Raw genomic sequence first — 24616 nt, forward strand, 5'->3', positions numbered from 1 at the left:
TTGAAAGTTGAAAATTGTTGAATGTTGAAAAATGATGGAGAGGATTATAATATAATTTTTAAGGACCCCCTAATTGTCAAATGACAATGTTTCTTAAAGTGTACAAAGTTGTTTTCCCTTTTTTTTCCTTCTTTTTATATTTACCAAATTTTATGAAACACATTTTTAAAATAAAAAACCGTTACAATAATTTGAAAAGGGGTATATAAAAAATTACAAAGACGCATAGGTACCTATCATATGTCATCATATATATTATCTCAACCATTTTATACTTAAAAATTGTATAAGAATATATGCATGCGTCTATGAATGTATAGTCAGTTTGCTACCATTTTGAACTATCATTATTCTATTCGATTCCCTTTCCAAATATATTCACCGTAGTTTATTTCAAAACATGAGTAAGCCCATGCAAGTAGTTACATATATGTTTTTTTCTTTTTTTCAAAAAAATAATACGAAAAGAAAGAGAGAAAATACATACTACATTTTAATTTAAACTTTTTAGGTGAAATAAATAATTATAGTTCATACATTTCTATATCTCTATATTTTTATATTAACACAAATTCACCTGCACATACATGTGGAAACTTAAATAAAAAAAAATTGTAAATAATTTATCCTATACTTAAAATGAACTAATAATGATAACAATAATTATGTTTAAGTTTTAAAAATATAAAATTGTCATAAATAATGATGATATATAGTTAAGCTAAATTACCCATTTTGTATACTATGAAATTTTATAGGGAATAATATATTATATTAGGGCTATAATATTTAACACGGTTATTTATATATACACTATGTATGTATACATAATTATATGCCTTAGGTATGTATGGTATAATAATTATTTGTTCGCATTATTTTTTTATTTTTAATTTCTACCCTTAAATTGTTTGTTTGCCTTAGCTTCCACCTCTCTTTTTATTTATATTAATTTTCGATTTTTTTATTTCTTGCGGCTTTCAACTTTTTACTCGTATAAAACCAGTGGAAATTGATTTATTATTTATTTTATTTATTTTTTTTAGAATATAATACTTTTGATACACATAAAAAATTATAATTACATTTTTTATTTACTTTATTTCTTACTTTACCGTGTTCGATAGATTTCGAAACAGTACCATATATAATATAACATATCATGATAAAAAAAATTGGTATATGATTTAACATGTTTGCATATACTTTTACATGAACAAGTCATAAATAATATGTAATATTTTTATTTCCTGACCTTTTCAATATTATCGCTAGTTAGCTATTTTTTTCCCATTTCAAAGGTAATATATAACAAAAACTTATATTTTGTCACACAAATAGGAATTAGTAAAAATGTGTAATTACGTATAAACAAGAAATAATATATCTTTTATAAAATCATACCTTTTTAGTTATTTATGTGTGTATCTTTTATTTTTTTTTCCACCTTCCCAGGGATTAAATTTTAAAACGAAGATTAATATATACCAAAATTAATATATAGATAGCTTATATTTATTACAAAAGTCAATTTTTAAATTTTGTAAAAGCAATGGCAGGATTAAGTGCAGGGTATGACTTATCAGTGTCGACATTTTCACCAGATGGTAGACTATATCAAGTTGAATATATTTATAAAGCAATAAATAATAACAACACTTCTATAAGTTTAGAATGTAAAGATGGTGTTATTAGCTGTTCTATAAATACAACATTGGAAAAAAATAAAATGATAAAAAAAAATAGCTATAACAGAATATATTATGTTAATAATAATATTATAATAACATATGCTGGTTTAGATGGTGATGCAAGAAATATAATTGATAGAATCAAAAGTGAAGCTAATAATTATTTTTTAAACTTTCATACAAATATACCATTACACATTTTAGCAAATAGAATATCTTTATATATACATGCCTATACATTATATTGGCATTTGAGACCATTTGCTTCCTCAATAATTATATCATCTTATGATAAAAATGAAAAAGGTACGTTCAATAATGTATACATCATTCATGTCCTTACTTATTTGTTTTCCACCGAATATGATTTCATATGGAGTACATTTTTTTTTTACAATTTTGTGCAGGTGAAATATATTGCATCGAGCCAAGTGGCGCATGCTACAAATATTACGGCGTAGTAATCGGAAAAAACAAAGAATTATTTAAAACAGAAATTGAAAAGAAAGATTATAAGCATGTAAGTGTTAGAGAAGCCCTAGTAGACATATATAAATTTATTTTAGGTAGCGATGATCATATAAATAAAGATAATATTTCCCACTTAGTAAATTTTTCATGGATATGTGAAGAATCATCATTTGAATCTCAAACAATTGATCAGGAAATTTTAGATGATGCCTTAAATGCTGCTGTAGAATCAGTTAATCAATTAAATTAAAATTTTAACAATTTTTTTTTTTCATACTACCAAAAAAGGTGAAAAATATAATCTTCACATTGTGAATAAGCGAAACCGTATATCCATTATTATTAATATTCTTAAATAAAGCTAAGAAAAAGCTTTTATACATTATATGGAGCAGTGTTGCACACTAAAATGGGTACATATATGTACTAGCCTTTTCTCATTTATCAATATATTTTTTTTTTTTTTATGCTCCTTATTTTAATATACACACATATGTATATATGCAGTATTAACAACTTACATTTTTAAAAAATTATATAATTAAAAAAAATTATCAATATAAAGAGTATTTCAAACAAATTGATAGGACAATGCAATGTTCCGTGAAAACCGTTTGTCATTCTTTTCTTTGTATTTATCACTATATTGTTGCTTTGCTATGTTTATTATATACATGTGTAAACCCCTTTTTAAGCATTTATGACAACAAAACATGTACATATATGCCATTAAGTAGTGATTTTTGGAATCACAAACCAATCGTAAAATGTTAAAAATAAAAATTATATAATGTAGAACAAAAAGTAAATGTGGGAACAATTACAGGTGTATATAAATCACTACAAATTTGGTGTTTTGATAAAAAAGGTTTCCAATAAATATAAACATATCCACAAATAATTCATAGAAAATAATAGGCATAATTTTTCTTTATTATTGTCTCTATTTCATTTTTTTTTATTTATTTTTATTTTATATATATCAATAGTACTTTACAAAAAATGTATATATATATATATGCATATGTACATATATTTATTTTAAATATTTTTTTGCCGTTTTTTTCCAAATTTATATAAAATCTTATGTTTATTTTTTCAAATATTTTTAGAAAATTATTTTGCCAATTTGTGCTATGTTACAATAAATTTTTGTGGAACATGTTAATATAAAAAAATATATATATTTAAGAATAACAAATCTAAAGAAAAAATTCATTTTTTTTGAAAAAATAAAAATTACAATTTTAAAACAACTGATGATAAAATAAACAGATATAGCATATTTTATTATTTACATTATTCTAATTTTCCTATTTATTACTGTTTTAATTTTTAATTTAAAAAATATTTAGTGCATGTTTTGATGTTATTCATCATGTAAAAAGAAAATAACAAAGTCACAAATATGTAATGTATTTATAATATTATATAGTTTTCTGCATATTTACTATATAGTACTATATATACTGTTTTATTGTATTTACTCTAATTAATATATAACATTTTTACAAAACTATATTTTTAAAAAAAATATATTTTATGTACATAATAAATCATAAATATACCTGACTTGGTCATAATTTTTTTTTACATTAATTCATTACCTGCTTCCAACATTATAAGAAACTACTTTATCCTTTAACATATTTTGTTGTGTGTTTCCGAGAGTATTCATTATTTATTTTATTTTAACTACTATTCTTATACTCCCTATTTATTTACTAGTTTGACAACATTTTTGAAAATCCAAATTTCCTGACTGTGTCATATAATACCGTGCACACTTTATTTCATTTTTTTGTAAATGATCATATAATAGTAACATTGAAAATTTTGCTATTAATAAAGTGAGGCAACTACAATGGGACAACCTCTTTCCTTCACCAGATATAATTGAATCATTAAGCTTAACAAGTGACAAAAACCGCGAAAAAAACAGCGAAAAAAACAGCGAAAAAAACAGCGAAAACGACAGGAAAATATATTACCATTTGGCTTGAAATAAAACTAATGAATTAAATTCAAAATGAGTATTACAGACGAGTATGACCTTGGCATGTACAAAAACCTTGTCTTGTCAAACAGCTGCAAAAATGAAGATCTTCTCTGTATTTTTAATTCTTCAAGCTTTCTAAACACAATATGTTTCTTTATATTTATCATAATTGTTTTATGGTCGATGACTATTTTGTCTCGAATATATTTATCGTATAGCATTGTGAAGTTCCTCCGAAATAGGAAGGTAAGAAACGACTGACACACATTGTGAATGACCACTCATGAGATACCCACTGCATTATTTCACCACTGCATGACTGCACCACATTACTAATCCATTCTTGTTGACATTCCTATTTGCAGGCGATTTATATGAAAAACCTATCGAAGTACATTGAAGAAATAAAAATATTGTGCAGAAGCCATGTTAACGATATAATAAGGATTAAAAAAAAAATAACTCCGAAGGTTGTTGAACGAATAAATTTAAACATAAGTATAAATAAGAACATTCAGTTATTTAAGAATTATTTAAGTTCAAGTGCAAGCGATTTAAATAATTATTATAAATATTCAATTGCATTTACATTTTCTTCAAAGAATTGTACACACATAACTTTATATTGGGGTGTACTATTAAAAGAAGTTAACGATTTTATATATAAAAAATCAAAAAAAAATAAAAAAAAAAAAGGGATAGATAAACGAAATACAATTATATCTATTGGAAATATAAAAACATTCTTAAGAGAAGGTTTTAATAAAACATTACCTAAAAAAAAAACAACTGATGCAACTACATTTTTGTTAAATAAAAAAACACAAAGTGAATTCTACTATCAAAATGAAGAAGATGATAATATAAATTTTACTAGCTGTTATTATAAAACATCAAATTCCTTTTTTACTAGTGGCAATAATATATCATATAATATGCCATATGATGAAAACTTTTGTGTTAATGATATTTTACATAAAATCGAAGAAGAAAAACGATTGATGAATAATAGTGAAGATGAAATTGATTTAAATGAAATAAATAAAAATAATAAATTTACAATAGGAGATAGTTCAAACAATGACATAGATAATCATATTGAAAGTCTATTTAATGAAACATCAAATGTGAGAATACCTTTGATTATTGTTCTTCAAGAGGTATCACCAAATGGTGATAAATACATGAGCAGTAATGATTTTAATTCAAATTTTAGTAGTAACGAAATTTATTCTGCTAACGGAACTAGCAATACTAGCAGTTATGCTACTGCAGAAAATGTAAATGCAAACAAATTTGATAACACAAATTCAAATTATAATTCAGCTCTTGAAAGTAATGGAATAGATAATCCAAATTCGAATAATAATACATCAAATACATTAATTGTATTAGTAGACTTTAAAAAAAATAAAGATAAATATAAACCTATTTTAATAAAAGATATATGTATAGTTAACGAAAACAAACTACCTTCAACACAAAAATCAAAAAAAAAAAATAATCAATCACAATTTATTGATATATTAGATATATATGGACATGAAGAGCATGATAAAGAATGTTTAATTTGTATGGCATCATATAAAGATACTTTGTTAATGCCTTGTAGACATTCTTCATTTTGCTATGATTGCATGAAATCGCTTAGGCAGGAAAAATGCCCTATATGCCGTTGTTTATTTACTTCATTTATTAAATTTCCATTAAAAAATATAAACAAATGAATATAATATAATTTGTTCTATGTATACGTCTACCTATGCATTACAGTTTTAAAAAAAATTAAGTTTATTTGAATTTTTAACTACACAAGATATTATATATTTCCATTCAGGATTACCATTACTGTCATAAAAAAAAAATATTTATTCAACGATGTTGCAAAATTTTACGAACGTATTTGGAATGCCTACCCAATTTTACCGTTCCCTTTTGTTTTCATTTTTTTTTAGTTTTAAAAAAATATTTTTTCATGTCTTGTTACCTAATATTTTGTTCATCATTCTGTTTGTTTATTGCGCTGCATTTTTTTCTTTTGCACACTAACTTAAATTGTTTTTAAAATAATTGCAATTTTTTTTTTTTGCATTCTTTTTATTTCTAACTTGTTATGATTAAAAATTGTTCATATTTAATTTTATCATATTTTTATTATAGTAGTCAAGTTTTAAGTTGGTATATTTTATAAGTACTTCATTTAGTTTCTCAAATAGTTTTTACAAAAATTTTAATCATCACAAATAAGCAAGTGCCAAATGAAGTACACCATAATTTTTGTTTACCTGCATTGTTCAGGTAGTTTTTATCCTATTCGCTAGCTTATTTTGTTCATATTTTATTTGCATAAATATGCATAATACATAAAAGGTAAACTACTAAGGCTATGCTATTTCTATGCAAATTGAATAGGATTTATTACTTTTTATTTTTTATTTTTTATTTTTTATTGGCATAGGGAAGGTATATCACATTTAGCAAGCTTGTAATTGTGCGAAAAAAATAATTATTTTGAACTCCATACAGACATAATTCTCTAATGCTCTCCTACATAATTTGCACACTATATTGTGTATTTTTTTTTTTTTTTTTTTTTTTTTTTTTTTTTTTTGAAAAAAATTGTTTACGGTATTATTTATATAAAAAATACCAACAAACATGTTAATTAATTTTTTTAAACTGGTACATATAAATAGGTTAGAGTACCAACGGATTTATAATTAAGCATTTCTCTTTCGATTTTTGCTTATACTGTTTATATATACAATATAAGGAGTAGAAAATGCGCACAAAGGAAATAAAAACGATCGAAAAAGAATTTAAAGATTTTTATACCAATTTTATACACATCGATAGTAACATATTTTGCATTCATATAAATGCAAATGATGATACGCAATCGGAATTTTTAAATATTAATCAAAATAACGATAATATACTAGCTCTTGTTATTAAGCTTCATTCCAATTGTTTTGAAGTAACAAATCAAACTTTAGAGGAACAAACGAAATTTTTTGACAGCATTGAACAAATATTTAATTACTTTTGCCCTATCTCATTTAAAAAATTTATTACAAAAAATATAGAAAGCAAGTTAATGTCACACTCGTGATTTGGATATCTACCCATTGACAAGCTAAATTTGAAAACCTCATATTTTTCCTCAGCCAAACACAATGAATGACTACATAAAGGTCGATTTAGTACACAACTTATATAAGAACAAAAAATGGAAAGAAATAAAACTAAATACGTTTGACACATTAAGTAATATTAAGAAGAAAATTTATGGGCATACAGGAACTTCAGCAGATAATATGAACTTATATGCATACGATGAATTGAATATTGAAAATACACAAATTTTTTTAAATAACGATCAACTAACCTTAAATGATTATGGTGTAAAAAATAATTATATAATTTATATACATGAAATAAATCCAACATTCCATAATGATATTATATATAATATGGATGATGAAAAAAATTTAGAAAAATTAAAACATTTAAAATATGAAATAAATGATGAAGATTATGATAAAAGACAAGATAGCTTTAGAAAATTTATTCAAAAACTTAAACAAAACCAAAAAAATAATATACCAAAAAGTAAAGAAGAAAATATACAAAATTCAAATCATAATTTATATGATCAGGAATTATATAAAATAGGGAACAGGTGTAGAATTATAATAGGTGATAGGAGAGGAACTCTAAAATTTGTTGGAAATTTAAAAAATAATGATGTTATTTATGTTGGTGTAGATTTAGATGAACCTTTAGGAAACTCTGATGGATTTTATCAAAAAAAAAAATTATTTGAATGCAAGGGAGACAAATATGGATATATAGGAAATATTAATTCGGTTGAAGTTGGAGATTTCCCTCCTTTTGATATAATGGATTTTGATGAGTTTTAATAGGACCACATATCAATCCCGTGATATTATTTTTTTGTCATGAACGAACAAATGTTTACTCCATGGCTCATATACTATTTTCATTCCAAACTTATTTATTCATTTTGTTTGAAAATAAATAAGTTGAGGATACATACTATTGTTTTATATTTTGGCGAACCTTTTTTTTTCAAAATTTTCTCAAATTTTTCTCGCGTTTTTGGTGTCATTATTAGTATTGCCATGCTGCACTTGTTCATCCTGTTTTTATTATTTCATTCTATTTTGTTTTTTATTCCCGAAAACTATCGTGAAATTAGCTAACCATTTCACGTTAAAACAACTTGAATTAATAATTAAAAATAATTAACATCCAAATTTTTTTTAAAAATAACCAATTATATGCTTATTTCCTACTTTTCCCAAATATAAATTTAAAAAAAAACAACGACGGAATAATGCTCACCCCATTAATGCATACATTTTTAATTTCAAAATTTTTAAACACCTTTATTTTCCTTTTTTCAAATCGTGAATTATATAAAATTATAAAAATAGAATAAAAAATAACTGCATATATATGGGATATTTATATCATATTTTGTTTTTATTAACATATATTTTTATTCATTTATATTTATTTTTTATTCTACCTTTCAATAACTAGCCATAAAGTATCACAATATAAAAAAAAAAAAATACATATTAAATAGTAAACTTTTGAAAAATGTGCGATAATAGTGACGAAAAAAAAGATATTCTTATTCAAGAATTAAAAAATTACAAAAATAGTGATAAGAAATTTCCTGAACTGTTAAAAACTTATGTGAAAGAAAATGTCCCAGATACAATGGAAGCCGAAAGGTTTGTAAAATAAAACGCATACATAATATACCTATTTAATGTAGAGTAAAAACTATATTGCTGTTCATATTTTTATTTTACAGATTTTTAAAAGAATTTAATGAGTCCTACTTAAAAGAAATGAATCTTGACGACTTGGAATTACTATGCTCTTTTATCTTAAAAAAGAGAGACATAAAAATGTAATGAAGCAACGGGAGAAAGCATAGTAATTATAAACCCAAAAGTGATATAGATATAAGCTACATAATTTCGAGCAATTCCGAACAATTCCAAACCCATTTTTACCTGAACAATTTGTCTCATTTTTCCTGAATTGTTCATAATATTTTTTGTTTAAAATGGAAAGTTGCGATTGCACACACAAAAAATATAAAATATAAACAAAAATAAATGCAAATAAAAAGCACATAACCATACGCAAATAATTGAATAAGCTCAATATGGAGCAATATGTAGACAAAAAAATAAAACACACCAACTTAAAGTAGTAAACACGTTTTAGCGATATTATTTATTATAAATAATAATTAATTAATGTACATTCAGACATGTATATATAGAGAGAAATATAATTTCACGATAATATTTCTCTTTGTATTTCCTTATGAATGTGCAAAACATGCTTTATGGATAGCAATGTTGAATAATCGTGTTCTAAGTCCAAACGATTTGAAACATAATTAATTATATTATTATAATTTTCATTATTTAATGAATAAAATTTTTTTTTTCTTATAATTAAATCAATTACTTGAAGTAACAATTTGAGTACTACTCTCCTAACATTCATATTCGAATCCCGAATGAAAAGATTTATAATGCAAAATATATCAACTATAACATCATCTATATATATATAGGAATTACAAGAACAATTAAAAAATAATTTATATGAAGAAATTATAAATACTGTTAATAACGGATCTTTTGAATTATTATTTTTTATTTCATATTTATCATTATAATTTATAATATCTTTTGGTGTGTTATAACTTAAAAGTTTTGTATATGCATGTGTAAAGAAAAAATTGCATAAATTAAAAAAAAACTTTCCTTTTTTTTCATAATTATTAGAATAGCTATTCGAGCATATTGTTGTATTTTTTTTTAAGCTTTTCTCAAAATTGTTATGCATATATTTATTTATTTCATTATATTTCTCTTCTTTTATTTTTTCATTTTTTGTTGTTAAATTTGCTTTTTGAGAGCATTCATCAAATAAATTATGATCTAACTTTTCTGAAATATTTAAAAAATAATCTTCCTGACTATCTTTCCCATATCCATTGGTTTTGTTTCCATCCAAGCTCAGTGATATAATTTGTGCATACTCAAAAATTTGATTTAGTGTAATCATATTTGATAAAAATAGAGAGGATAATTGTAAAGACAATAACATTATAGTCTTTTGAACATTATTATATATATTTGAATATATATTTTCAAAAATAAATTTACAAATTTTTATAGGAAAATTAATATTTAATAATATAATATCAAATAATTTAACTCCACCAAATGAATATTTACTTTTATTTAAACAACAATAATTATTATTTATAGAAAGAAGGATACTATACAATTCTATACATATATATTCTAATACATCATTTTTATGAATCAATTTAGGTAAAGACAAAATTGTTTGTATTATACGAAACTGCTCTTCATCATAGCTTTCTTTTTTTTCATTTCTTTTTAAAATTTCATAATTACATTCTTCTTTCCCTACTGTATTTCTTTCTATATAATTAGCCTTACATTTTAATCTGTCTAAGCATTCGAATAAATCATCTGTTGGATCGATATACATATTTTTGTTATATTCTATATCTAAATAAAACTCATTTTCTTGCTCAAAATTTAGTATAAACATTTTTTCATCTGAACTGTACAGGTCATTTTCAACAAAATTATCAGCATTTTCCATTATTATATTAATTTCTTTTTTTTTTTCAAAATTAATATTTTCTTTATCTGCCTCGCATAATTCGTCTCCTAAATTATCTGTCTTTTCACCATCACTCATTTCATTTTCAAAAAAGTTGCTTATATCTAGTTTTAGGTCTGCTTCATTTTTTGGCAACAATTCATTTAAATAACAAAATTTATGCTGCGTAATTATGGTAAAATATCTGACTTGGTCAGGCAAATTTTGTATAGATTGTCTTAAATTAAAAAGGTAACCTCCTCTTTCTTTTTTTTTTTCTTTTTTATTCCCACTACTTTTATAAGTCTCTTTAGAAAATTGGCTATCCATATAATTCTTAAAATGATTAGCCACCATTTGCCCACAATATAATGAAACTTCATTATTACTTTTAAACAAATTTTGGATAATTACAGTAACATTTTCAAATATTTTTAAATTACAAATATTTATTTTATACATATAAAAATCTTTTGAAGCTTTATCAAAAGTATAGCCATTTTCTATACCCTTTTTATTAGCCATTTTAATATATAAACTAAATACATATAATATTTTGCTTAACACAATAGATATAAATATTTTTTTCTCTTCATCTTGTATATCATAAGAAAATTGATCTAATATGTAAAATAATAATTGTTTTAAAAAAAGTATTGAAACTATTTCTACATTGTTTTCATAGTTTTGTGAAAGTAGTTTGTCTTCTTCAGCACTCAACTTTTTCTCCCCCTCTATTTTTCTTAAATTCTGTTCATTCAAAACTGGTGTCATATTTATTAATTTTCTTTTTCTTTCAAAATCTTTGAGAAGAAATAAAAACTTCGACGAAACTTTATAATTAATAAAATTTGTAATTATATCAACTATACAAATTGCATACGGTAATGGAAAACAATGTTTAGAAAAAATATTAAAAAAATTTTCAATAAAAAAATAATTTAAATCATATAATAATATCACATTAATTATTGCTGTTAATACGATTTTAACATTTTTATTAAATAGACATAAATATAATTTTTTTTTCTCTTGCATTATTTCTTTTCCTTTTTCATCCTTTTTTATACAACCTTCTACAATCTTTACAAATGGGATGAGATTATTCAATAAACTGATTAAAAGGTTTTTTCGCTCATATTCTTTATTACAAAACAAATGAAAATGATAAAACATGTTTTCAAATATATTATTTATATATATAAGTTGTGTGTATTTTTTTTTTTTTAGTAATTTCCCATTTTCGCTAGATTTTTTTTTTTCTTGCTTGTTCATAAATATAAGTTTTATTAATTTATGTCTACTTATTTTCCATCCAAATATATTTCTTCTTAATTTACCTTTATTTTGTCTAGCCCTATTTAAGCTTCTTCTCATTTTAATTTTCTTCATCCTATTGGAGCTTGGTTTATACTTTAGAAGAATTCCAATAAAAAACTGACAAAAATGGTCAGCCAAATTTAATCGCACAATTTTTAAAGTTGCATGAACAATTTGTTCATAATTTTTTTTATCTTTTCTTTTGTTATATATCCATGATAAGGCACATGTTTTTATAGCATTTTTATAAAATCCATCTTCACATAATTTTTTGGGTATAATATGATTATAAATTTGAAGCTTCCTTTCTACATTATTTTCTCCTAATCCTTTTGTTATACAAGAAAATAAAATAAATGGAAATGAAAAATATTCCTTGATTATTTTATTAGCATTTTCATAGTATTGTATTATTGTTTTACCAAAATTACTTTCATCACAATTTATTTTATCCTTTTTAATTTCATTATCAATATTGTCATTAGAATTGTCTATAAAATATGAAAAATTTTTCTCTTGTAAATATATTCCTAATATATTTTTATTAACATATACATATTTCATCAAATCAAAAACAGTTCCCCAATTCTCAACACAAATACTATTTTGGTTACTACTAAAATTGTCATTATTAATATTTCTTTGTTCATTCAATTTCTTAAAAATTTTACTAAGGGATATTATTATCCATTCACTATAATATAAGCCATTAAATAATTTCTTGTCTTCATAATTATATGCTTTACTTGTATGATAATTTAATTTTCTTCCCAAATTAGGAATATAATATTTGTCTACTATGTGTTTTTTTTTATTTTGTTTTTCATGATATGGCTCAAACCAGACATAAATCAGTTGGTACTGATCTAACTTATTTAGATTCTCAATTTTTAAAACACCAAACAATATAGAATAAATAATATTTGACAAAACAAAGAAACATTCATCGATTAAATCAGATTTATTTAAATTAATATTTACTAAAGCTTCATCATATTTCTTACACCTTTTTAATTTTATTATTTTAGAGCTTATTGGAGCATTCTTTAAATAAAATTTCTTCAACGCATTCTTCAAATCTGCTTTATTTTCACTGCCTAAGCATTTTAAAGCATGTACCAAGCAAAAGTCCACCATCCGACTGATACGTACACATATATATACCTTTTTTGCTTATTACAAGAACTTATACTTTACTCATCTTAAAACCGTTAGATGTTTTTTATTCACTATATATGCTATATACATTATTAGCCACAAAAACAAGGAGGATATATATCGAACCAAAAAATATGTGCTACCCTTTTTCGTAATATTTTTTTTGCATATTTTTTTTGCACATTTTTTTTGCATATTTTTTTTGCATATTTTTTGGAAGTTTCTACTTTACTTAATCAGCACTTTACAAACCATTAGAAATAATGACGATTTAAAAAAATATAATTCAACTAAATCGAAGATTATAAAAAAGGGAACGAATTTTTGTTAGTCGTATTTAAAAAGAAAGAGAAAGTTTGAGTACGCATTAAAGTTTTATACATCCTTTTTTTAAATTATACAAAATTTATCATAATATTTTGTTATGAAATATGCACGTAGGCATAATGTACATATGAATACCTTATTATATTCTATATACTTTTGTTTTTCTTTACTATTTCCATTTATATATACATTGCTTTTATTTTAAGTTGACATGAAAAATGTAGGCAAATTTACATAATTATGTGTGTACTATTTTATGGATATTTTTTTTTATAAAAAGTTGAATTGGAAGTATAATAAGTTATACACAAAAAGAATACCGTACAATAGTACATAAATAATTATTAATTAAAAAATAACATGACATAAATAACACCCTCTATAAAATAATTATTGCTTGAGCAATTTTTCCTACATATAATAAAAAATATGTATATATGTATAACCTTTTAAATATCTCTAGTAAACCAAATTAAAACAAAAAAATAAAAAATGCAAAGCAAAAGTTGGATATAAAAATTGGCTATTAAAAAGGGCACTAAAAATAATGAATACTCCAGTAAATAATTTATATATACTGTAACATTTTAAATTAAAAAAAAAAAAGCTTAAGGTAGAAAGTTAATACACCTATTTATTTATTTAAAAATTGTACATATATAAATATTTTTATGACGGTAATATACATACGTAAGAAAAAAAAATAAAATTTGAAAATCGTGAAATAGTGAAAATAAGGGTATTATACAATGAATAACAGAAATAACAATAATTGAAAAAATATACATAAAAAGAAAAAATGAAAAAACAATGTAATTAAAATACGAACTTGTATATCTACATTATGTATATTTAAATATTTATAAAATTTATATAAATTCACAATTTTACGAAATTTAAATAATTTATAAATTCCATGACGTTTGAAATAATTTCCATATTTTTATGTACATATAAATATGGCGCTATTATAATTTTTAAAAAAACAGAGTATGGGATATAATTATTTTTGTCGTAAATTAAAAATACATTTATTTAAACTCGTTTTATTTATTTTATGAAAACCCTTGTAGAAGGTGAAATAAGAGCACTTATGCAAATCCATCATTATATGGTCACTACACGATCAATACGACCGATAAAGATATATAGCTTTTTTTCTTTTACTTCCCTATAATCGGAAAAATAAAAATAAAAATAAAAAATATTAGCCAAACCAGTAACTATTTATTCCTATTTAAAAAGGCAGTGAAAACGTTTTTGTGGAAATATATGTGTACTTCGCCACGGCTTCGTTACGATACTATTTTGTAAAGCCCTATTTAAACCATTGAGTGTGATATCTACAAAAGTCACGACTTAGAACTTGTGATGAAATAGAATACAAATCAAATGTGTAGAGACAAGTATATTACCAGCATAATAGTAAATAAAAATGAAAATAAATATAAATTTTTGGATATAAAAAAAAAAAAAAAAATTCTGAAAAAGATTTTTAAATTCATTTCAAAATGAATAACCCACCATTTCCTTGTGAAAACACATCAAACAATATAAATGACAAAACATTGGAATATGATAAACAAAATGGAAATAAACTTGAATCTAGGGTTTGTCCGAAAAATGCACAATATATATCGGAACGTATGTCAAACCCGGATAATAAACTCGATATAAATAAAGCGATAAATGCAGATTCTTTAATATCAACAGAAATGAATATACCTATGAATAATGATTTTCCAGATCAAGATAATAAATATATTGAAAATTTTGAAACAAATATAAATAAAAATATATGCCCAAAACTAGGAGAAGCATATTGTAAATCAATCGAAGAAGAAAATGAATATCTTGAAGAATGGGATGTAGTTCGAAAAAGAATATTTGATCCTACCTTAGGACTTCGAAAACATTATGCTAAGGAATTATTATCATGTGGTGAAAAAAATAATACACGTATTTTAGAAAAATGGTCATCCATGATTAATAGAAATATTAATTGGTTTATGAAGGCACATAAAACAACATTCCTTAGGAGAGTGAAAAGAGGTATTCCACAAAAATATCGATGGAAAGTTTGGATGCATATAACAAATAGTATAAGTTTGGTAAATAAATTTGAAAAAAGATATTATTATTTATATAAAAAGACATCAAATTATAGTAATTTAATATATATAGATATATCAAGAACATTTCCAGAACTTTTAATTTTTGATAAGTATGCTCAAGAACAATTATATCGAATATTAAATGCATATGCAAATTATGAATCATCTGTTGGATATTGTCAAGGAATGAATTTTATAGTAGGCTTACTTCTCATCGTTAGTAATTTTAATGAACTCGAAACATTTTGTGTTCTAGTAAGCTTAATGGATAACTACCATTTAAAAAACTTTTATAAAGAAAAATTTCCTTTACTTAATAGATTTATATATGTATTTGAAAAAATATTAAAATTTGAAGTACCAGATTTGTTCGAGCATTTTAATAATGAAGAAGTACATCCACCAGTATACTTACATCAATGGTTATTGACTTTATTTATTGCAAGCTTACCAATCAAAAGCGTTATAGTTATATGGGACTATCTATTTAGTACAAGCATCAAAATGATTCTAATAATTTCAGTTGCTTTATTAAAAATTTTAAAAAATTATCTAGTTAAAAATAATTTTGAAAAGATTCTTAAATTGCTCAAATCGATGAAATATAACGAAAGTAATGATGATATATTAATTGCAAAACTATTAATAAAAAAATCAGAGCTTGTTATTTTAAATACTGGATTAGCATACATTTTTGAAAATATCGAAAGAGAAGACATACCCTTAGATGTTAAATTTAAATTCTCTATCAATAATATTACAAATTTTCATTTTAAAACTGTAACTCCAAATTATTCAAAAAATGAATTTGAAAATAATGATCAAACAAGTGGTGAAAATCAAAATAATATAACTCAAGGGAATAATACAACTTTTTCAGATCTAGATGGGGTGTCATTATTAAATTTTTTTTCTACAAGCATTTTGCCAAAATCAAATTTTAATAAAAGTACAGAAGAGAAAGAACTTAAACAGGATGCTAACTATGATTTAAAGACTGTTGAAAAAACAGAAAGTCAAAATAACATTAACGAAATTTATTATAAAATGCTAAGCAGTAATGAAAAAAATCAACTAAGCGAAAGTGATAATGATTATCCATCTGAAAATAAAATAGATGACAATCAAAATGAAAATTATGAATATTCCGATGTTCATAAAAAAGAAAATAGTCAAGGATATTCAGATGACACCAGTTCTCATAATAATTATGGAGATAGATCTGAAGAAATAGATTCTAAACAAATGGATTTTGAAAAATACAACATAATAAACAATAAACACGATAGAAACGATAGAAAAAAAAACTCTGATAATATAAAACGACATGCTTATTATTATAAAAATTCGCAAAATAGTGACGATCCATTTTGTAATAATTATGGTTTACAAAATAAGCAATCTCAAAATAATCTAATTGATAAAGTAAAAATTAAAAAAAAATTTAAATATAATACCAAAGATAAAGAAAAAAATGATGACCATGCACATACAAGTGATAGTAGTGAAGAATTGCCATATCCTGGTACGAATGGAGATAAAGATGAAAGTATATTAAATATTTCTGATTATATAGATAACAATAAAAATAGTAATCCCAATGATGGACCACAAAATGATTCCGAAGAAAATGGATTAAGCTTCTTCAACATGATACAATCATATGCCAAAGATAATAATTGGTTTGATGTGTCCTCCATAAATAAGTATTACAATTTTAATAAAACATCTTCGGATCTAGAATTAGATAGTATGGGAATTAACAAAAAGGATAAGTTAGGAGACAGTAACTAACCAAATAATTACTATATCCTCCTTAGTCCCACTTTCTAAACCCATCAAATTTTATCTAAATTTTAATCGAATCGACAAACATTCACTTCTTCACCTCTAACATTTGATGAGATACTCCAATATTATGTATACATATGTACATGCATATATTCACTTACTTATTTAGATAAAACATTGCAATGCTAGTTATCATGTTCGATAGCATTTAGGTGCATTTTTTAGTTAGCTTTTTTTTTTTTTAATTAATGTAATTTGTTTTAAAAGAAAAATAAATTATATGATGTATTTATTTCCTTTCGTCCGGATATTCTGTTTTTGTATTTTTTTATTATGGGCCCTTTTCCGACTTTCGTGTAATATATAAATTTGTTCATACCAAAAATTATATATATTTTTTATTTTTCATTTTCAATTATTGCATATACAGTTTTTTCTTTATTTACAAATTAAATGATTAATTTTAAAAAGCAACCAAACATTTTAAACTATTATATATCTATCCAAATTGAATGCCAATTTATGACATAAGTTCTTTTTCCATTTTGAGAGCACGCTTGCCCTAGCCAAACGTTACACCTATTTCCCACTTTTGAAACTGTTTTTAAAACAATGTGGGCCCTGGCAGAGCTTTACGAGGGTCACCAAAAAAGTTGAAAAAGGCATAAAACACGTAGAAAAAATTAGAAAAAATCGAAAAAAATAGAAAACACGTAGAAAAAGATAGTACACAATTGTAATAAGGCATGACGAATAATATGAAAAGGGGGATAGCAGAGTTACGCTTCCCCATGGTTGGCATCTTTCCCTTGGCTTCTCACCTTGCATTGCTGCTACTTCGGCTGCTACTTCGACTGCTGCTCCCACTACTTTCGTATCGCTCGGATATGTTGAGGAGCCCCTGTTTATTTACATTCAAACTTTTGGAATTTATAACTTTTTTAGTTTCATTAACATGCTTATCTGTTTCTGTTTTATTTTGTGCATTTTTATTTTCACAATTTTTAAGACCCACTTCTGTATCTTCTCTTTTCACTTTATCAGCATTCAGTTTGTTGTCAGCCACATTGATAACATCGTTTTTATTTTCAGCAAAATTGGTAATTGCATTGTTGGGATGGTGAGAGTTTTCTTGTTCTCCTTCATCACTTTCATTATATTCCTCTCGGATTTCTAAAAATCCGTCTGGTCTTATAAAGGAGTTATTTTTATTTCCTTCATTCTCTAACTTCATTGTATGTGTAAGTTCAAGAGATAATTCAAGTTCCTTTGTTAATTTATTTATAGAGTTTGAAACAATTTTATATTTATCTTGGTAGAAGGCTAGTTTTTTTTTTAAAAATTCATATGCTTGATATGATGTTCTTTCACAATATGTATTACATCCAATGTCCTGATAAATGTTGTTTGTATATTTTACTTCCCCTTCAAAAAATGCCATTTTTGAAAATGGGATCATAATTTTATAATTTAATTTTTTTGTTAATACAGATAAAATATCTAATGTTTCTTCATATTCTTTCATTGTTCTTTTTAATATATTTTCATTTATTTTTTCATTTTTCAGTTTAAGTAAAATCCTTTCTGTTCCCCCCTTTACATCTTCCTCCTTTAAATTCTCAAGGTTTGCCATGTTGAAAATTGCATATTTTTTAATACTCTATTTGTAATTTATCTTTTATTATTTTTTATATTTTATTTCGTTTATTTTCTACATAAAATTATTCTACTACTATTGCATGCTTACCGTTTTTTTTTTTTTTTTTTTTTTTTTTTTTTTTTCATCCCTCTATCTACATTCTATATGCATCATTTTTAGCCTCCACTAAAGCCGCTTAAGTAGGTTATCTTTCGCGTAGTTTATTATTTTGTTTTTTTCATTTTTCGAATTTTCCACAAACCAGTGGCACATATTTATAGAATGATAGTGTAAATAGTCACACCAGTTTGCCATACCAACCTTTTTTGTGCTGTGTGGCATAGGCTATGGGAGACCCCCCTTGCAATATACGCGAATAGCAAATGCGCCCATGAAAGGCAAATGATTTTACGTTTTTAAAGAAAAATTAAATCAAATTTAAGTCGCCAAAGCGTTAAGAAGTGAAAGTGAAAAGGTCGAAAAAAGTGAAAAAAGTGAAAAAAGGTGAAAATATAAAAAAAAATGGAAAATATAAAAAATATAAAAAAAGTGAAATAAGGGAACAAGCAGAATGAACGTGCCAGGACTAAATGATGTACTTCTTCAAGTCAAACTGCTTGATAAATCCTTCGAGAGATTTCTTAACAACCTCTTTATCAATGACTATTGTCTTGTTAGCATTTTTATGGACGTCATAATTAATTTCTTCCATAATTTTTTCAATAATTGTATGCAATCGACGAACACCAATATTTTCGATGTAGGTATTCATATCATGTGCAGCGTTTGCAATAGATTCAATTGCGTCATCTGTAAATTGAAGATCAATACCTTCCGTTTTTAGTAAAGCGATATTTTGTTTTAATAAATTATTATGGGTTTTCGTTAATATTTCAATAAAATCTTTTATAGACAAGCTTGATAAATTTACATGTACAGGTAATCTTCCTTGTAATTCATTTAGCATATCATTTGGTTTGACTCTTTGGAAAGCTCCCGATGCAATAAATAAAATATAATTTGTATTTATGTTTCCATATTTTGTATTTATAACACATCCTTCAATCAATGGTAATAAATCTCGTTGAACTCCTTCCGCACTTGCATCTGGACCATTATAAGATGACGAAGACTTAGAACATATCTTATCAATTTCATCAATAAATACTATTCCTTCTTCTTCAACTGAACTTATAGCTGTTTTAAGAATTGCATCTTGATTAATAGATGAATCAATTTCTATTTGTAATAATTTTTGTTTTGCTTCTTTAATTGTCATTGTTTTTTTATCATTTTGTTTGTTCATATTTTGATGTATTATTTTTACACTTTTAATATTTTGATGATTACTTAATGCTTCTTTTACAGCATTTTCAACTGAATCATTAGTAAACATATTATTATTATTATTTATATAATTTGGTATATCGATATTAATAATTTTATCATCTAATAATCCTTCCTTCAAATATTTTTTCCATATTTGTTTTTCTTCCTCTTTTACACCACTACCTAAAAGGGAATATAATATAATATTATTAACAGCTTCTTCTGCTTGTTCTTTTATTTCTGTTTCCATTTTATTTTTTTGTCTTTTGACGGCAATTTCAACTAAATCTTTAATAATTTGATCTACATCTTTTCCATGAAATCCAACTTCTGTAAATTTTGTTGCTTCTACTTTAATAAATGGTGCATCTATAAACATAGATATACGTCTAGCTATTTCAGTTTTACCTACACCTGTTGGTCCAATCATTAATATATTTTTTGGAATTACATCTTTTTTCATATCTTCATCAAGTTGTGTTCTTCTCCATCTTTGTCTTAATGCATTTGCTACAACTTTTTTTGCTTCTGATTGACCTATTATATATTTATTTAAATATTCTACAATTTCATGTGGATATAAACATTTATTGTTACTTTTTTTTGTTGTCTTATCATTTGTTTTATTACTTTCATCATTGTTCATACTATTTTTATTATCTTCATTTTTCATATTATCTTTATTTTCATCATTTCCTATTTCACCTTCATTGTTATTTCCTTCTTCAGACCCAAAATATTTTTTTTTTTTCCCCTCTTGTATTTCATTTATATTTATAATATTTTCTTTTGTAATTTTAACTTTAGCGCAGTTTTCAAATTCGTCACAATGTATTTCGTTCCCTTCTCTGTTTGTTAAATTTATTATTCTTTCCGTTTCAGGAATTTCTTCTGAATTGTTTCTGCTTACATTATTGCTTGCAGCATATTCACAATATTGTGCCTTTTTTGTATTATCTAAATTGGTGACCATGTCAATGCTATTATTCATCTGCACTGACTTGTATTTTTCGAAATCACGTCTTTGTGATCGATTGTTTGGTGCATGATTGGAAATTTCTGAACTACCTTGAGCATTGGGACTCATAAACATAGTAGCCTTTTTCAATTTAAATTCAGTTCCTTCTAAATTAGAATTATTTATTTTGTTAGATCGTATTGAATGCACCTTTGCCATCTCTTCATTAGTTTTATAATTTATTTTTATCACCAAATCATTCTTGTTGTATTTTTTGTTTGACAATGCAAAAATATGCTTTCTTCCTTTTTGTTGATTTGAAAGGAAAGAATTATTATTATTACATCCCGTTGTAGTGGCATTGTTAAGCGTTGTTAATTTTTCATTAAATTTGCTACTAGTACTTATATTATCATTTTGTTCTACACTATTTAGTGCCTCTCTTTTGATTGAGCTTTGACAATTATGAATATTTTTATCTTGTCCTTTATTTTTCACATAGTTAAAATTAAAGGGGGCACATTGTTTTTTTTTATTTAAAAAATTAGCTAGCTTAATATATTTGTGAGCATCAAGCTTTTTCATTATTTTTTATACTTGATCTTTAAATTGTAAGAAGTAAAATAAAAAAGCGCATTAATCTGAGATTGACTATAATTAGAAATTCGGGCAGCTCTATAATTATATAACGCCACAAACAAAAAGAAAAAAATCTTTACACCTTATTAATATTCTTCTTGTGAATTATAGATTAAAACAAAGTGTGAAAAAAATAAAATAAATGAAATGAACTCACAAACTGTTAACAATTTAAGAGATGAGAAGAAGAAAAAAACGGCAATAAAATGCATAAAGAAGAAGGAAAAACAAATAGAGATATGCAATACTTCATATGCTTATAATACTATATATATATAACATTACATCATTATAAAGCGTATGCATATCGTACGAAAAATTATAAATAATATATCTCTTTAACTTGTAAAAATATAAGAAAAGGAAAAAACAATTTATATGATATTCCCTCTTGTTAATGACAAAAAATAATATGATTTGTTTATTTATAACATAAATATAAAATGTATATATTTTTTTTCATTTTTATATTATGTGCATTATTTTGTATATTTAAACTTTGGGAATAAACAAAATAAATTACGCATTTAATTAACACCTTTGAATGGTTGGAAAAAAGAGAAAATAAAAAAAAAAAAAATTTTATTAAAAATTGTAAATCCATAAATTATTCTTGTACTTTTTTATTGCTATACTTTTTTATTATTTTTTATTAAAAGTAATATTATTTTTTTTTTATCAATCCTACCAAATCTTAATATTTTTTAAGCACATACATAAATATGCCTATTCGATTTATTATAAAAAATATATAATCTATATAAAAAATATAATATGATTATATAAACATTTTAGTAATATTATTTTGTATAATTTTATTGTGGGATATTCGGAAAATATTGTCATTTTTTATATCCATTTATATGTTTTTTATTCTTGTTCTTTATTTTTTTTTGTGTGACATATATATGTCCCTATACTTTTATAAACAGATTAATCAGCTGCCCATTTGGAAATAAACAAATTGCTTGTACATGTAAAAAGTGTATAATCATTGTTTTACTAAATAGAGATAAGTGATAAGACTTTTTATATATATATACCATTCTATTTTAAAGAAAGAATATTTTAATTCGAAAGGTGTAATATGTATATATACATACACATATTTATTTTTTGTGTGTGCTACTTTAAAACGATAATTTAAAAATTATTCAACACTTTTAACAATCAAAGTAAAAAACGAAATATTACTATAATACTTAAGTTCGATATACCCACATATTATTCATAAAAAATAAAAATAAAAATAAATGAAAAAACATACACCATTCCAGCCCAATAAGTAATTTTCTTACATGTCTGCAATCACATATTTTTAAATGGTTAAATAATTAAAACAAGAAAGTAAAAAACATATTTTTAAAGCAATATGTATTACACTAAAAAATAGTTTAACAGTTTAATACTTGTAATTATATAAAACTCACACAAATTGTGCATTTGAAATTTTGTTTACTATATTTCAAAACAAAATGAATATGTGGAAAATTAATTAATAACAATGGTATGACAATATTTTAAACCCTATCTACATATGTAACTATAATCGGTCTATTAAGTTGGAAACCCATAAATATGCTATATCACTTTAATATTTGATAATATTTATGACCTTTCTTAACATATTTTTATCTTTTTAATAAAAATGTAAAATAAAATAAACCACGAAAGAAACGAGAAAATGAACTCAAATAAATTATATTCATCATATAAACTTATATCCTTATTTACACATTTCATTTGTTTTCCACCCCCTTTTTAATAATTAACTATCTATAAATGAATAATGTATACGAAAAAAAAAATTTCGAACATTCTCCTACTAATTTTAGTTTACAAAATAGGTAGCTTTTAATTATAGCTTGCATTTAAAAAAGTGTTCATGAAATTTGTTCACCTTTTCGTATATGTTATTGTTAAGGAAATTCATTACATTAACTTTCTCTCTATATATATGGTTGTATTTTTTTGTGTATTTAAATATATCCCTTGGTCATAGATAAATATTGAACTGATAAAAACTTTATCTTCATTGTTTATTTTTTTATAATTAGTCCATGTTGTATTATAACAATTGTGGAAAATGCATTACCAACATTATTATATTTTATAGTATTATTATTCTGAACGTACAGAATATATATGTGCATAAAAAATACAAAAAAAAAAAAATTTATAGCTTGGCCTTTATAGATATATTAAAAAATACATATAGTATTTTTTTTGTAGTTTTCCAAAAATAAAAAATGAGTACTACTATATAAGGTTATTTTTACAGATTTGACAAAATTATTTTCTCTCTTTAATATTTAATACTATCACCATGAAATAAGTTTTAATTTTGTGAAAAAAACGAAAACAGTATATCATATGTATATTTGTATGTCGCATTTGAGAACATTGTAAATTTTAGCTTTTTTAGTCGTATTTACATTTTTTCCATTTATTTTACAATGTTTCTCCAACCAAGAAAATAGT

At 23.8% G+C, this 24616-nt stretch overlaps 9 protein-coding genes across 9 annotated transcripts; 6 read left to right on the top strand and 3 right to left on the bottom strand.

The window, feature by feature from the left end:
• Nucleotides 1–1552: 1552 nt before the first annotated feature.
• Nucleotides 1553–2412, top strand: PCHAS_0808500 (proteasome subunit alpha type-3, putative; the record flags this gene model as incomplete). The annotated part of the gene is made up of 2 exons (XM_737039.2): nt 1553–1997; nt 2099–2412. 2 exons carry the CDS (start codon nt 1553–1555, stop codon nt 2410–2412), a joined length of 759 nt encoding a protein of 252 aa, XP_742132.2.
• Nucleotides 2413–4191: 1779 nt separating this feature from the next.
• PCHAS_0808600 (E3 ubiquitin-protein ligase, putative) lies at nt 4192–5888 on the top strand (the record flags this gene model as incomplete). Its single annotated transcript, XM_016797820.1, has 2 exons — nt 4192–4407; nt 4527–5888. 2 exons carry the CDS (start codon nt 4192–4194, stop codon nt 5886–5888), a joined length of 1578 nt encoding a protein of 525 aa, XP_016653738.1.
• Nucleotides 5889–6943: 1055 nt separating this feature from the next.
• PCHAS_0808680 (conserved Plasmodium protein, unknown function) lies at nt 6944–7273 on the top strand (the record flags this gene model as incomplete). Its single annotated transcript, XM_016797821.1, has 1 exon — nt 6944–7273. One exon carries the CDS (start codon nt 6944–6946, stop codon nt 7271–7273), a length of 330 nt encoding a protein of 109 aa, XP_016653739.1.
• Nucleotides 7274–7337: 64 nt separating this feature from the next.
• PCHAS_0808720 (tubulin-specific chaperone, putative) lies at nt 7338–8084 on the top strand (the record flags this gene model as incomplete). The annotated part of the gene is made up of 1 exon (XM_736833.2): nt 7338–8084. One exon carries the CDS (start codon nt 7338–7340, stop codon nt 8082–8084), a length of 747 nt encoding a protein of 248 aa, XP_741926.2.
• Nucleotides 8085–8790: 706 nt separating this feature from the next.
• Nucleotides 8791–9113, top strand: PCHAS_0808800 (conserved Plasmodium protein, unknown function; the record flags this gene model as incomplete). Its single annotated transcript, XM_016797822.1, has 2 exons — nt 8791–8927; nt 9011–9113. The coding sequence occupies 2 exons, from the start codon at nt 8791–8793 to the stop codon at nt 9111–9113; spliced, it is 240 nt and encodes a 79-aa protein (XP_016653740.1).
• A 391-nt stretch (nt 9114–9504) lies between these two features.
• Nucleotides 9505–13317, bottom strand: PCHAS_0808900 (conserved Plasmodium protein, unknown function; the record flags this gene model as incomplete). The annotated part of the gene is made up of 1 exon (XM_729138.2): nt 9505–13317. The coding sequence occupies one exon, from the start codon at nt 13315–13317 to the stop codon at nt 9505–9507; it is 3813 nt and encodes a 1270-aa protein (XP_734231.2).
• Nucleotides 13318–15176: 1859 nt separating this feature from the next.
• Nucleotides 15177–17573, top strand: PCHAS_0809000 (GTPase-activating protein, putative; the record flags this gene model as incomplete). Its single annotated transcript, XM_016797825.1, has 1 exon — nt 15177–17573. One exon carries the CDS (start codon nt 15177–15179, stop codon nt 17571–17573), a length of 2397 nt encoding a protein of 798 aa, XP_016653741.1.
• Nucleotides 17574–18387: 814 nt separating this feature from the next.
• On the bottom strand, nt 18388–19203 carry PCHAS_0809100 (prefoldin-like protein, putative; the record flags this gene model as incomplete). Its single annotated transcript, XM_740266.1, has 1 exon — nt 18388–19203. The coding sequence occupies one exon, from the start codon at nt 19201–19203 to the stop codon at nt 18388–18390; it is 816 nt and encodes a 271-aa protein (XP_745359.1).
• A 592-nt stretch (nt 19204–19795) lies between these two features.
• Nucleotides 19796–22081, bottom strand: PCHAS_0809200 (ATP-dependent protease ATPase subunit ClpY, putative; the record flags this gene model as incomplete). The annotated part of the gene is made up of 1 exon (XM_740265.2): nt 19796–22081. The coding sequence occupies one exon, from the start codon at nt 22079–22081 to the stop codon at nt 19796–19798; it is 2286 nt and encodes a 761-aa protein (XP_745358.2).
• Nucleotides 22082–24616: the final 2535 nt, after the last annotated feature.

The sequence above is a fragment of the Plasmodium chabaudi genome, assembly GCF_900002335.3.
Source record: "Plasmodium chabaudi chabaudi strain AS genome assembly, chromosome: 8".
Lineage (NCBI taxonomy): Eukaryota > Apicomplexa > Aconoidasida > Haemosporida > Plasmodiidae > Plasmodium > Plasmodium chabaudi.